Genomic DNA, 13,234 nt, shown 5'->3' with positions numbered 1-13,234 from the left:
CAGCGGAGTTTTATAAGAAATGATGGCATATCATTAAAGGGGATTTGTTGCATTTGTTCAATGATTTGTTTGCTGGACAGCTTCATCTTTTTCAGCTAAATTTTGGAACGATCACCCTTCTTCCTAAGAAAACAGAGGTTGTGAGAATTGAGCAATTCAGGCCAATCTGTCTTCTTAATGTTAGTTTCAAAATTTTCACCAAGGTCGGGACCAATAGGCTCACATAGATCGCGCATGCTGTTGTGCAGCCTACCCAAACTGCTTTCATGCCGGACAGGAATATCCTTGAGGGGGTAGTGGTCCTTCATGAAACGCTCCATGAAATCCACACGAAAAAGCTGGATGGGGTTGTTTTCAAAGTGGATTTCAAAAAAGCGTATGACAAAGTCAAATGGCCATTCCTTCAACAGGCCTTACGTATGAAGGGCTTTGATGAGGATTGGCAACGCCAGGTAGAATCCTTTACACAAAAAGGAAGTGTTGGAATTAAAGTAAATGATGATATAGGGCATTATTTCCAGACACACAAAGGCCTGAGGCAAGGTGATCCAATGTCCCCGATTTTGTTCAACATTGTGGTTGACATGTTGGCAATTCTCATTGGTAGGCAAAAGGAGGCCGGTCAGGTGGGTGGCTTGGTGCCCAACCTTGTTGATGGGGGTGTGTCTATTCTACAGTATGCTGATGATACAATCATCTTTATGGAGCATGACCTGGCAAAAGCGAGAAATATGAAGCTGGTGTTATGCTTATTTGAACAATTGACCGGGTTAAAGATTAACTTTCATAAAAGCAAGTTGTTCTGCTTTGGTAGAGCCAAGGAGGAACAAAAGGCTTATAGGCAATTGTTTGGTTGTGAATTAGGGACTTTACCTTTTACATACCTAGGTATACCCATTCACCATCGTAAGCTAACGAACAGAGAGTGGAAATGTATCGAAGATCGGTTTGAAAAGAAACTTAGTTGCTGGAAGGGCAAACTTATGTCATATGGAGGCCGGTTAATTCTTATTAATTCGGTGCTTACAAGTATGCCGATGTTCCTACTATCTTTCTTTAAGGTTCCAGTTGGGGTTAGGAAACGGTTGGACTTCTACCAATCGAGATTTTTTTGGCAGAGTGATGAACTTAAGAGAAAGTATAGACTCACCAAATGGGATGTTATTTGTCGACCAAAGGACCAAGGGGGTTTGGGTATCGAGAATCTTGAGGTCAAGAACAGATGCCTGCTTAGCAAGTGGCTGTATAAGCTTTCTATTCAGACTGACGCAACTTGGGCGCAGATTCTCCGCAACAAGTATCTGCATTCCAAAACTTTGTCCCAGGTGACAGTGAGACCAACTGATTCACCGTTTTGGAAGGGGCTTATGAGAGTTAAGGCAGCCTTCTTTAATAGAACAAAGTTTATTATCGGTGATGGCAAAGATACACGATTCTGGGAGGATACTTGGCTGGGTGATACACCATTGGCACTACATTATCCAACCTTGTATCGTATTGTCCAGCGACGTGATGCGTTAGTTGCAACGATCATGCAGTCCATTCCTCTTAATATTCAATTTCGGAGGGTGCTTGTTGGTGATAGATGGGAAGCTTGGCTTCATCTGGTGCGTAGACTGATGGAAGTTCAGCTAGCTAATCAGCCCGATCAGTTGTGCTGGAAACTTACTAGGTCTGGACAATTTACTATTAAGTCGATGTACATCGATGTTATTAACTCGACTGTCATTCCTAGTTCCAAACATGTTTGGAAAGTAAAAGTTCCTTTGAAAATTAAAGTGTTTATGTGTTTGTCCATAAACAGGTTATTTTAACAAAGGACAACTTGGTTAAGCGTAATTGGACAGGATCTACTAGGTGTAGTTTCTGTGATCATGACGAGACCATTAAGCATCTTTTCTTTGAGTGTCCGTTGGTGAGAATTCTGTGGTACACCGTGCAAATTGCCTTTAACATTACTCCTCCGAGTTCGGTCGGGTCGTTATTTGGAACATGGTTGGATGGGATAGAGTCCGATACAGGTAGACATATTCGTGTAGGAGTTTGTGCGTTGTTATGGGCAATTTGGAACTGCAGAAATGATTTGGCTTTTAACAGAATAACTACTATTCATTTTTTGCAGGTTATTTTCCATGCTACGGCGCTGATCCGTATGTGGTCCTTACTCACTCCGACGGAGACCAGGAAGCGTTTGGTTACTGGATCTGTCCGGTGAAAGATGGTAGCGCGGGATATTTTCAACCGGTTTGGATGGCGGTCATGTAATATGATAGGCAATTAGTTTTCCTATCTTTATCTTGCCAGCCGGTTGTGGCTTTTTGGCCTGTTCTTTTTTCAGCGTCGAGGTTCTTTGTGAGCTCGCATTTATTTTGCTTCAAGATTCTTTGACATCTTTTAACCTATTTTATTTATTTAAGTGGTCGTATGCATCGTTCAGATGCAGAGGCCGGAGAATCCTCTTTTCGAAAAAAAAAGAGCCATCTCAATGTTAAAAATAAGAGGAGCAATGAGCAATCTGAAACGAGGATATACCCGTCGTTGTACGGATCATACATCAGTATCTCTTCGTAGTCCTTGGCCGAAATCTAAATCTAATAAATAAATGATAAAAAAGATAAAAGAAAACGAGTCGCTGCTTTCGTCGGGCGCAACCGCGTCGCGTACGCAGTTACGGCGCCGTGCCGGGCCATTGTCAAGTGGAGGCCGCCTGCGACGGCGACCCATCGGACCTGAGGTCTCATCTCACGCTTCAATTCTCATCAGAAAAACCCGTCCCCGGTTGGGAACACACCAATGTATCGACACGACGCTGATACGTACTAATAACCTGTGCCGGCCCCACCCCATGCAATAGACTGGCAGAGCAGCATTGTGATGTCATGTCTCTATTATTGTCGCCGTACCGTACTAGTTTTCCACGTGACGTAGCGCAGAGGGCAGAGGGCGAGAGGACGAAGCAATCAACAACTGAAAGATGGCACTGTAGCGTGTAAGTGTAACCCATGTTGTCTTCACTCACCACTTTGGTGAGTCTAAAAAGAACAACAAGAAAAACCGATCCCTTGCCTGGCATGAAAGAAACAAAGTTACTACAGTAAAAAAATAAAGGACTTCACTGAAAAAAATATGTGGGAGGGGACACGTACCGCTGAAAATTACTATAGCAAGTACACAAAGGGTTCAGTTACAAATATGTGGGAGGCTGGACGTGTAGAGACAAACTGCATGCAGCTTCACCAACAGACAGCTCAACTGGCCGCCAAAAGCCAAACGTGATCATCTCATCGGATCACGTAAACAAATCGCAATAATTCCAAACGAAATCCTAGCCGTGCGCTGCCCCCGCATCATTGACACGGTCCCGAATCCCGATTAAAAAAATCCCAAACCCGAAGAAAGCCCAACGCGAAGCGCCACGCCACACCACACCACACCTCGCCTCGCCGCAGCCTCGCTCAGGACCAGCCCGCGCTCTCCGCGGATCCGAGCCGCCGCGCCAGGCGGCAGGGGAGGGAAAATGGACGACGGCGGGATCCAGGAGGAGGAGCAGCCGCCGTCGGCGCGGCCGCTCAGGCCGAGGCGATTGGGGGGCAGCTCGCGGTGGGTGGACGCCAGCGAGGTCGACTCGTCCGAGTCCCCGCACTGGTCGCTCGAGGACGAGCAGGAGCCCTGGGCCCTCTCGGCCGCCGACGAGGCCGAGGTCCTCTGCGCCACGGGAGGGGCCCTGCTCTCGCGGAGGAGCTCCTCCGCGTTTCGCCGGAGGCTGGGGAAGCGGCCCAAGAGGGCCGACTCCCTCGACGTCGAGGCCATGAACGTGCGCGGCGCGCATGGCCACAGCGCCCAGGTTCGTCGCCCTGACGATCCGCTGATTTGGGGACGTTTTGATCGGCGCTGGCGACTTAGCGTACGAGTCGGAATTGTTTCAGTATAAAACGACGCGACCTTTGACCATTTCTCAATAGGCGAAAGCATCATAACGATACAGGATCGATCGTCCGAGGTTTACTGAGGTCGTAGCCCTGATGAACCTGTGCTTTTGCTGCCATTTTGGTTGGGCATTTCATATATCAACTAGTATCTGCGCGCCTGACTCTGAAAACATGCGCTAGTCTTTTTTTCTAGACGAGTAGGGTATTTTTCTACCACATGTACTAGCAATGGAAGCGGTGCTTGACCCCTCTTAGCTGCACCTTGCACCAGGATATATCGTTGATGGGCACCGTCGCAATGGCATTTCAAACCCTCGGAGTTGTTTATGGTGACATGGGTACGAGCCCTCTCTATGTCTTCAGCGATGTGTTCAGCAAGGTCCCCATCAAGTCAGAGGTGGAGATCCTTGGAGCGCTTTCGCTGGTCATGTACACGATAGCGTTGATCCCTTTTGCGAAATACGTATTCATAGTCCTGAAAGCCAATGACAATGGCGAAGGTAAGATGCAAAACTGGTTCGGTACATAATGCTTGTAGACCGTCAGTTGTGTAGGCTCCTGTCCAGATTGGTTTGGCTTACTGACTGTATCATCTCATCGTTTGCAGGGGGCACGTTTGCATTATATTCGTTGATTTGCAGGTATGCAAAAGTCAGCCTGTTACCGAATCAGCAGCGTGTGGATGAAAATATTTCTAGTTTTAGGCTTAAGTTACCTACTCCTGAGCTTGAACGTGCTCTGCTTGTCAAAGACTACCTAGAAAAGAAGCCACTCTACAAAAATATTCTCCTCTTCTTGGTTCTGATGGGGACTTCCATGGTGATTGGAGATGGCATCCTCACTCCGTCAATGTCAGGTGCTTCATGTCCACACTCTTTTTTCCTTATTTCTTCTACCAACAGAGATTCTGAAATGAATTGGCTATTCACCTCGAAACTGCATAATCGCTGACCCTCGTCTCTTGTTTTTGTTATGTTCAGTTATGTCTGCTGTCAGTGGTCTCCAGGGTCAAGTTGCTGGATTTGATGCAGGTTTGGTATTTGTTATGCCCTTCATGAATATCATCGCCGACATATTAAACCATTTTTTCATATAATCCTACTTTCCAAAGCCACAAGAACATAAGTATCTCCTTGCTTCATCTTCTTTTGCAGATGCTGTTGTAATTGTTTCAATCCTAGTTCTTGTGCTATTATTCAGTGTCCAGAGCTTTGGAACTGGCAAAGTTGGAATCATGTTCGCTCCTGTTTTGGCTTTGTGGTTTCTTAATTTGGGCTCCATTGGAATATACAACATAATTAAGTATGACACGTCAGTAGTGAGAGCTCTCAATCCAATGTACATCTATTATTTTTTCAAGATGAACGGCATAAAGGCATGGTCAGCTCTTGGTGGTTGTGTCTTGTGCATCACAGGTACCTCTTACTCCAGCATTGTCTGGTTTCTTAATCTAGTTTTTTTTCTTGTATCCGTTAAAATAGCCAGCGCCAATATTACAGAATTTACATTCACACTGTGTCTTGTGATGTTTTTGGCATTCTTATATTTAGCAGTACCAAAACTGTTACATAGAAACTATAAGAGTATTACAAGGGATGAAAATTATCCTTTTCTGCCTGTCCCCATACTGTAGTATTCTGGATGTCATGATATTATCTGACATAATTTGGATGGCAGTGCTTCACTTGTTGCACTACTAACAAATGCAACTCGAAATTTATGCTGAGTGAATCATAAGGGCTGATTGGTCATCGATTTTACCAGTCATAAATCCTACCACTGAAAGTTATTCTGCTGCATACGGCCAAGAGCCCAAGACTCATTTCTTGTTGCAATTGTAGGAGCTGAAGCAATGTTTGCTGATCTGGGCCATTTCACTGTCAAATCAATACAGGTTAAGACATTGACTAGTCAACTGAGATACGCCTTTTCCTGATTTTACCGTGTGATATATTTCAAATTTGTGAATCACTTTTTATCAGAGCTAAATTGACCTTTCCTTTTGTTTCTTCCAGCTAGCATTCACTGCTGTGGTATTCCCTTGCCTGCTTATTGCATACATGGGCCAAGCTGCATATTTGATGAAGCATCCACTTGCCGTAGAAAGGATATTTTATGATTCTGTACCAGGTAAGCTGCTCGGATGGCATAGATATATCAGACCGTCTAGGTTATTACCACTGTAAATAATTATCCATTTGATGTTCCCTCATTTAAGTGTTTTTTTTTTCTATTTGCAAAACAGAAGTTCTGTTCTGGCCAGTATTTGTGATTGCTACACTTGCTGCTATGATTGCCAGCCAAGCTATGATATCTGCAACCTTCTCTTGCATAAAGCAGGCTATGGCACTTGGTTGCTTTCCTAGGATCAAAATAATCCATACCTCCAAGAAAGTCATGGGTCAGATTTACATACCTGTGATGAATTGGTTTCTCATGATCATGTGCATCATCATCGTGGCCACTTTCAGGAGTACGAACGATATTGCCAATGCATATGGTCAGTGTTTTCGTTTTTAAGGAATTTACAACAATATCTTTCTTGTTTTAGCATCTAGAATACGTATCTTTGATAAACTATTGTGGCAATAATGTTCAGCTTTTTGGCATGGCTATAACAGATTATGTTGCATAACAATCAGCTGATGGCCAGTTACTGCTCCATTTCATGATGAACACTGCATATGATATTATTTATCTTCAGCAAAGCAACTATCTGATTTGTTTCTGACACGATTCTCTAAAAAAAATCCAGGCATTGCTGAAGTTGGAGTCATGATGGTCAGTACTGCACTGGTAACCTTGGTGATGCTTCTTATATGGCAAACCAATCTGTATCTTGTTTTGTGCTTCCCTATATTTTTTGGTGCAATGGAGTTCATTTACTTAACTGCCGTCATGTCAAAGCTGCTAGAAGGAGGATGGTTACCACTTGCTTTCTCATCATTGTTTCTCTGCATAATGTATACATGGAACTATGGAAGCGTGTTGAAATACCAGAGTGAGATGCGTGGGAAGATATCCCTGGACTTTATTCTTGACCTGGGATCAACACTTGGCACAGTAAGAGTTCCAGGCATTGGACTTGTGTACAATGAGCTGGTCCAGGGAATCCCATCGATCTTTGGTCATCTGTTGATCACACTGCCAGCAATGCACTCCACAATCGTTTTTGTTTGCATCAAATATGTTCCTGTCCCATATGTGCCGCTTGAAGAAAGGTTCTTGTTCAGAAGGGTTGGCCAGAAGGACTACCACATGTTCCGTTGTGTTGCACGGTATGGCTACAAGGATGTCAGGAAAGAGGACCATGGCTCATTTGAGCATCTCTTGGTTGAAAGCCTAGAGAGATTTCTGAGGAGGGAGGCCCAGGAACTCGCGCTCGAGGTGAGCACAATGGAGGCAGAGCGTGATGATGTGTCTGAAGTGTCCGAGATCGTTCCATCATCTCCTGCTACTGCTGCTGAGGATCTGCACACTCCACTGCTTTCTGATCAGAGACCGGGCGATGACAGTCGAATGTTGGGCATGGAAGGCAGCGTTCCTTTGCTCCCCTCTAGCTCCATGTCCGCAGAAGAAGACCCCAGCTTAGAGTACGAGCTCGCGGCACTGAGGGAAGCCATGGCATCTGGGTTCACATATCTCTTAGCACATGGCGATGTGAGGGCGAGGAAGCAATCATTCTTCACGAAGAAGTTCATCATCAACTATTTCTACGCTTTCCTGAGGAGGAACTGCAGGGGTGGCACCGCAACCTTGAAGATGCCTCACTCGAACATCATGCGTGTGGGGATGACATACATGGTCTGATCGGTGCTCTGCTGCGCCTGTGCTGCAAAATTGAACCTTGTTCTTGCGCCTCGTCTTTGGTGGAATGCAACACCACCAGGTAGTTTAGGGATTTGTACCACCGCAGTGAACAAAGTCACTGCAGCTTCCGGCCAACTGCCCAAAATTTTAGTTGCAGAATTGGCCTTGTGTGTACCCTGTTGTGTTCTTCCCAACCTTTCCGGTTAACTTTATTCTAAGTTATCTGTGTGCGATTTGCATTGATAAGATTATATATCAGCTTAATCTTCTGCAGTCATTCTTGTTTCTGGCCACCTGCCAGTCAAATCAGTGCTCACCTCGATTCCGGTGTATCATGCCATAGCGATGCAACTTCCAGCATGGCTGCTGCTCGCGCTTGAGAAGCGCATTGGCGCCTTCTTCTGGAAGGGCGCCGACGCCGACGCGATCAAAAGGGGGGAACTACCTCGTCCTCGTTGCATGGGAGCAACTCCGCCGCCCGGTGGAATACGGCGGCCTCAATCTCAAGCTCTTGGGGTTTGCTTTCATACTCTATGGCTGTGGCAACTACGGATCGGCGCCCCATGCTGGGCTGGCTTGCAGATGCAGGAAGTCGCTGAGCCCGAGGTCCAGGTGCTCTTCGATTCATCCATTCGAGTCGCTGTTGGCAACGGCCGCTCAACCCTTTAGGCCTTAGTTTGGTGGAGGAGGTTTGGGGAGGTTTGGAGAGGAATATCCTCACAGGGTTTAAAATTTTCAGAAATCCTTGTCAGCCCATTTGACATGTAAGGATTGAGCATGCTAATCCTCTCCGATCCCCACAAATCCCCCTCAATTCATGTGGTACAGAAAACCCCCCAAGGCACCCATGAAACTGAACGCTTGCTTTGTTGCTGCTGTTGTAGAAGGTTTAACCAAATAGAGGGGTTTATGAGAAGGGAAAGGATTAATGGAGAATTGAGGGAATTGGGTGAAATAAAGGGATTAACCAAATCCCCTTAGATCCCCCTCCCCTATCAAACGAGGCCTTATTGGTCGGACCCCTGGATCGGCGGCCTCGCCATCCACTCGATCGCGCCGGACCTTGCCAGTGCAGTGGACGCCCGTGCGCGTTCCTCTCGTACTGTTGCTGATGCACTGTTGAACCGTGTGTGGCTAGAGACATCCCTGGCACGCTCTCTGTGTGTGTGATTGCGCAATTCCTGCACCTTCTGGATCGCCTTCAGGATATTGAGCTCAACTACAACGTCCCCGATCGGGCCGTCTGGAAATGGATTGCGGCAGGCGCGTACACTACCAGCTCTGCATATGCCGTTTTCTTTGCTGTGTTGGAGTTCTTCCCATGCAGCAAGCTTGTCTGGAAGACTTGGGCGCGGGCCAAGTGCAAGCTCCACATCTGGCTTGCTATGCCACGTCGCATCTGGACGGCCGACCGCATGCTTCGGCACGGCATGAAGTCCCACACCACATGCTTGATGTTGTCCTGGGTTGAGGGGTACTCACCACGTCGGCCTGCTAGTCATGGGTCGGGCCAAGGACCCACCGACAACCGAAGAATGGCCATGTTTACCATGACCCTTACTTAAGATGAAATTTTCCCAAGACTTGGTGTACTCAAGATGCGGCCTCTCGTGGGCTCTATGCACCGTTTGATCTGTCCGAACAGCGCACGCCCAGGCGACCCAGCTCGACGATCATGACGGGTGGACCGCGGGGGCGAGCCCGAGGCCACAATCATTCGATGGCACCGGGTGCGACGAGACGGCCTTTTCACGCGCTCTCTCACGCGCGACGGACCCGCCTGTCGGTGTCCTCGCCCCGCGTCAGGCTGGTCCGGTCGCGATACACGGGCCTATTAGCATGTTTGGTTAGGCGTAGGGGCCGTTCTATTGCGTCAGTCGGCCAGATGTGTGCTCCTGCGTGATCCGGCTCGCGTGGGTGTGGGCCCATTCTGTTAGGGTTGGTCGCGCGCGAGGGGAGGCCGGGCTCGCCTGGTCGCGTTCGCCGGCACCGTTCGAGCTGGATCGGTCACGTCAGTCGATGCGTGCGGTGCTGGCTCACGTGCAGGGCCCCGCTTAAAGTGCAATCATGGCCTTAATCATATTTTAATGTTGATGATATAATATACATATATAGGACTAATCATGTTTGTCAAGCATATCACAGGTTTTAGAGTTCGCGGAATCATGCGTGTGGATCATGAACTACATAAGTGTATTGCTCAAGAACAAAGAAATAAAAACAAATAGCTTAGGCTTTTCGGTTTGTTCTTGAGTATAGGGGTCCCACTCTATTAAGAGGGGATCATCGGGACTCATGAAAGATTTGCTTAAAACCCATGGTTTCTTCCAATGCCTTACACTCACATCATACATCCATGTCACACATACACCCACAAAACACTCTTGAGTATTGACCCAAAAAAGACATATTCCTTATGTCTTAGGAAACCCATTTGGTCTTAGGCTTACCGGATGTCCGGTCTCACATTGCCTACCAGATGTCCAGCACTTACCTGAAATCCGATATAACCATCACAGAACCAAACCAGTGGAATTCTGGTCCTTACCAGAATTACGACGCATTAGTCCAGAGCCAGACTAACATATGAACACGGAAGAAAATCTTATGCGACCCGGGTCGCACCAACCCGATCGTAAGACCCTCCCCATCGAAGGACACCTGGCTTAATGAATCTCAAAGCAGTCATATCAGTTATCCTCACATCCCGTATCCCCTTTTCTTCTATGCTCACGTTCGTTCGTCGCCGCCGCCGCCAATCTTATGCTCGCTCGTCGCCGCCGCACTGGAGCTTCGTCCCCACTGCTCTCCCCCGTCGTTCACGACCACACTCCTCGATCAGCACCCCGACAGCTCGCTCTTGGAGGCGCAGCTCTCTGCTCCCTGCGTGCAGAAAAACATCCACGCCAACCAGTATTTGTTCCACTGACAGATGGAGAAAGCGAATGCGGGTAATATAAATCCACCCACAGCCATAGCGTGCGGTGAGTATTTGTTAGTTTTTGAGGATATACAAGACTACTGTGTGAATTTCACGTAGTTCGCATAACACTGCATGCTGCTCGTCAATTGGATTTCAGCCAAAGTGTTAATACATCAATATTCAGTAGTGATAGTCTTGTTGGTTCCTAGCGAGCAGAGGAAAAGAGTAGCAGCGGGGGCGACGAGCGAGTGAGGCCGCCGTAGAAGAAAAGGGAATTCGGGCAGAGCAGCAGGACGAAGCTCCAGTACGGCAGCGACGAGCGAGTGATTGCCGGCGGCGGCGACGAGCGAACGTGGGCATTAGAGAAGAAAAGGGGATACGGGATTTGAGGATAACTGATCTGACTGCTTTGAGATTTGTTAAGCCAGGTGTCCTTCGATGGGGAGGGTCTTACGATCAGGTTGGTGCGACCCGGGTCGCATAAGATTTTCTTCCTATGAACACATTGTTGATCCATTTAGCAATAAAAACCCTGATACAAACTTGATACAAATTGTAAAATTTGGCAACAACATATGAACACAATGTTGTCATTAAAAAATTTAGCCATCTTTTCTGTCAGCGCCGGTACAATGTTGCCATTGAAAATTCAGCGACAACATATGAACACTTTAAGCCTATATTCATACAAGAACAAGATCAAATGATCACGCTCCAGCCTTGAATCATATACCAAATAAATTAAGCATTTTTGCATCTTCTTCAGGAATACAAAACTCAGCAGACAAGCCATATGGCAACTTGGTCATGACTAATTAAACAAAACTTATTCAACAACTAATTAAACATAGCCATGAATCTAACAAAGATGGCATCATCTGTTCATCTAACTAGATAAACTTCTTGAGAGGGCTAGCATCATAACTAACTATACATAAGTTCTTCATAGGGATGGCATCATATGTTCAGACAAACTACATAAATTTGAAGCAAAAGCTCTTTGTCTGCACCAATCTAACAAGTAGCAGCCTCCACCAAATCACCGTCCATCGATGAATCTACAAAAGAATGAGGAATCAATCAGTACATTTAAATTGAAATCGATGAACAAGAAGAAGGAGGGATCATAATAGTTGAGCTAGGCGTCGGCTGCCGGTCGGAGTGGCGGTGGCCCCTGCTGCTCGTCGGCTGAGCGACCAAGGGCTCCAAGCCTTGGAGAGCAGCGAGGAAGCGGGGAGAGCGATGAGGCAGTTGCACGTCGCTTGCCTGCAACCTCCTCCTTGTTGGCGAGACTAACTAGTCGTCGTCCAGCGCCGCCTAATTTCCTGGTATTGGCGCCGATATCGCCATGAGCACGGACCCGACAGATGAAGAACGCGAGACCTGTAAGCCTTCCAACACCCTCTATGCCCCGGATCCTCCCCCTCTGTCTCCATCATCACCCAACGGATTATCACGATCGGAATGGCTCCATCTTCGATCATCCATGCCTTCTCCTCCTACATGGCAGCCAATGCAATCTCCGCTGATTGCTCGTAGAGGATCGCCATGTTCAGAAACCAACTACAAATCTCGCAAAGCTTGCGAGCTTCTTCGCATTGCCCTCTGCCACCTGAACAAGAATCTTCGCCAGCGACTGGGTAATCTACATCGTCGCTACACGCTAAGGTTACGGATTATGGGACTCCCCCCTTCAGGCTTTGTTTGGCACAGGTGGTTTTCAAGCCCGTAAGGGGCTGGGGATTTGTGGGGATTTGGTGAATCCCTGCCCTCCACCAATCCCCTCAAATCCCCTTCCATTCATCAAAGCCCCTTCCAGCCCAAGCCCTTTTCTCTGAAATAATGTGTTTGGTACACAGATAGTCCCAGATCAAAACCCCAGGGAGGAGAGGGGAGGGAACGGGAACGGGAGGTGGTGTGGGGACGTACCTCCGGTGAGAGCAGCTTGCCGGAGAAGAAGAGGAAGCCGATGGCGATGGCGGTGGTGGCGTTGACGGCGACGGCGGCGGCTGCGGTGCGCTGATAGCGACAGCGACGGCGGCGGCTTTTATTGCGGTTGTTCTTGCGGCTGCTTACTTCCGTCTTGTCACGTTCCAGGAAAGCCGCGAGCTCCCCCTCGATGCGCAGAAGCCCCGTGGATTGAGGGGGATTTTAGGGGATCTAGAGGGGCCGGCCCGGTCAAGCCCTGTACGCCAAACAAGAGCTTAGGGGGTTTTGGGGCTTTTAAGCCCAATAGGGATAAGCCCCCCACAAGCCCCTCAAAGCCCTGTCTACCAAACAAGGCCTCATAGTGTTGACGACAAGAAGGAGTAGGGCGCGGGTCAATTTCTGAAAAAGTGAGGGGTCCTTCTGCAAAAAGACAATGCGACGTGGCGGCATGACAACGCTCTACCATAGCCAAGATTGTACGCAGGACCGTAGATTTCACGTATCCGCATGTATAAGTATCGTATTATAGTGTTTCTTAAGTTCAACAACATTTTGATTATGGGCCAGCGAGTTTAGGGACGATCAATGTAAATTTTCTTAGCTCCAACTGTAACAGATGGCACTCAGTGATTAAGCGGGTTGG

General features: G+C 47.6%; 1 protein-coding gene and 1 long non-coding RNA gene across 2 annotated transcripts; one reads left to right on the top strand and one right to left on the bottom strand.

Annotated features, from left to right (window-relative positions):
• The first annotated feature begins 3,405 nt into the window (after positions 1-3,405).
• On the top strand, positions 3,406-8,016 carry LOC119301455 (potassium transporter 23-like). The gene is made up of 9 exons (XM_037578417.1): positions 3,406-3,844; positions 4,201-4,429; positions 4,537-4,785; positions 4,910-4,960; positions 5,084-5,344; positions 5,771-5,823; positions 5,945-6,059; positions 6,175-6,429; positions 6,685-8,016. The coding sequence occupies exons 1-9, from the start codon at positions 3,518-3,520 to the stop codon at positions 7,737-7,739; spliced, it is 2,595 nt and encodes an 864-aa protein (XP_037434314.1). The 5' UTR covers positions 3,406-3,517; the 3' UTR covers positions 7,740-8,016.
• A 3,374-nt stretch (positions 8,017-11,390) lies between these two features.
• LOC119297324 lies at positions 11,391-12,796 on the bottom strand. The gene is made up of 2 exons (XR_005145616.1): positions 12,592-12,796; positions 11,391-11,720 (listed from the first exon to the last, which is right to left on the bottom strand). It is a non-coding gene; the product is annotated as an uncharacterized LOC119297324 (long non-coding RNA).
• Positions 12,797-13,234: the final 438 nt, after the last annotated feature.

Source organism: Triticum dicoccoides, chromosome 5A, assembly GCF_002162155.2.
Source record: "Triticum dicoccoides isolate Atlit2015 ecotype Zavitan chromosome 5A, WEW_v2.0, whole genome shotgun sequence".
NCBI classification, from domain to species: Eukaryota; Viridiplantae; Streptophyta; class Magnoliopsida; order Poales; family Poaceae; genus Triticum; species Triticum dicoccoides.
Note: the sequence above shows the minus strand (reverse complement) of the source record. Positions and strands in the feature narration are given on the sequence as shown.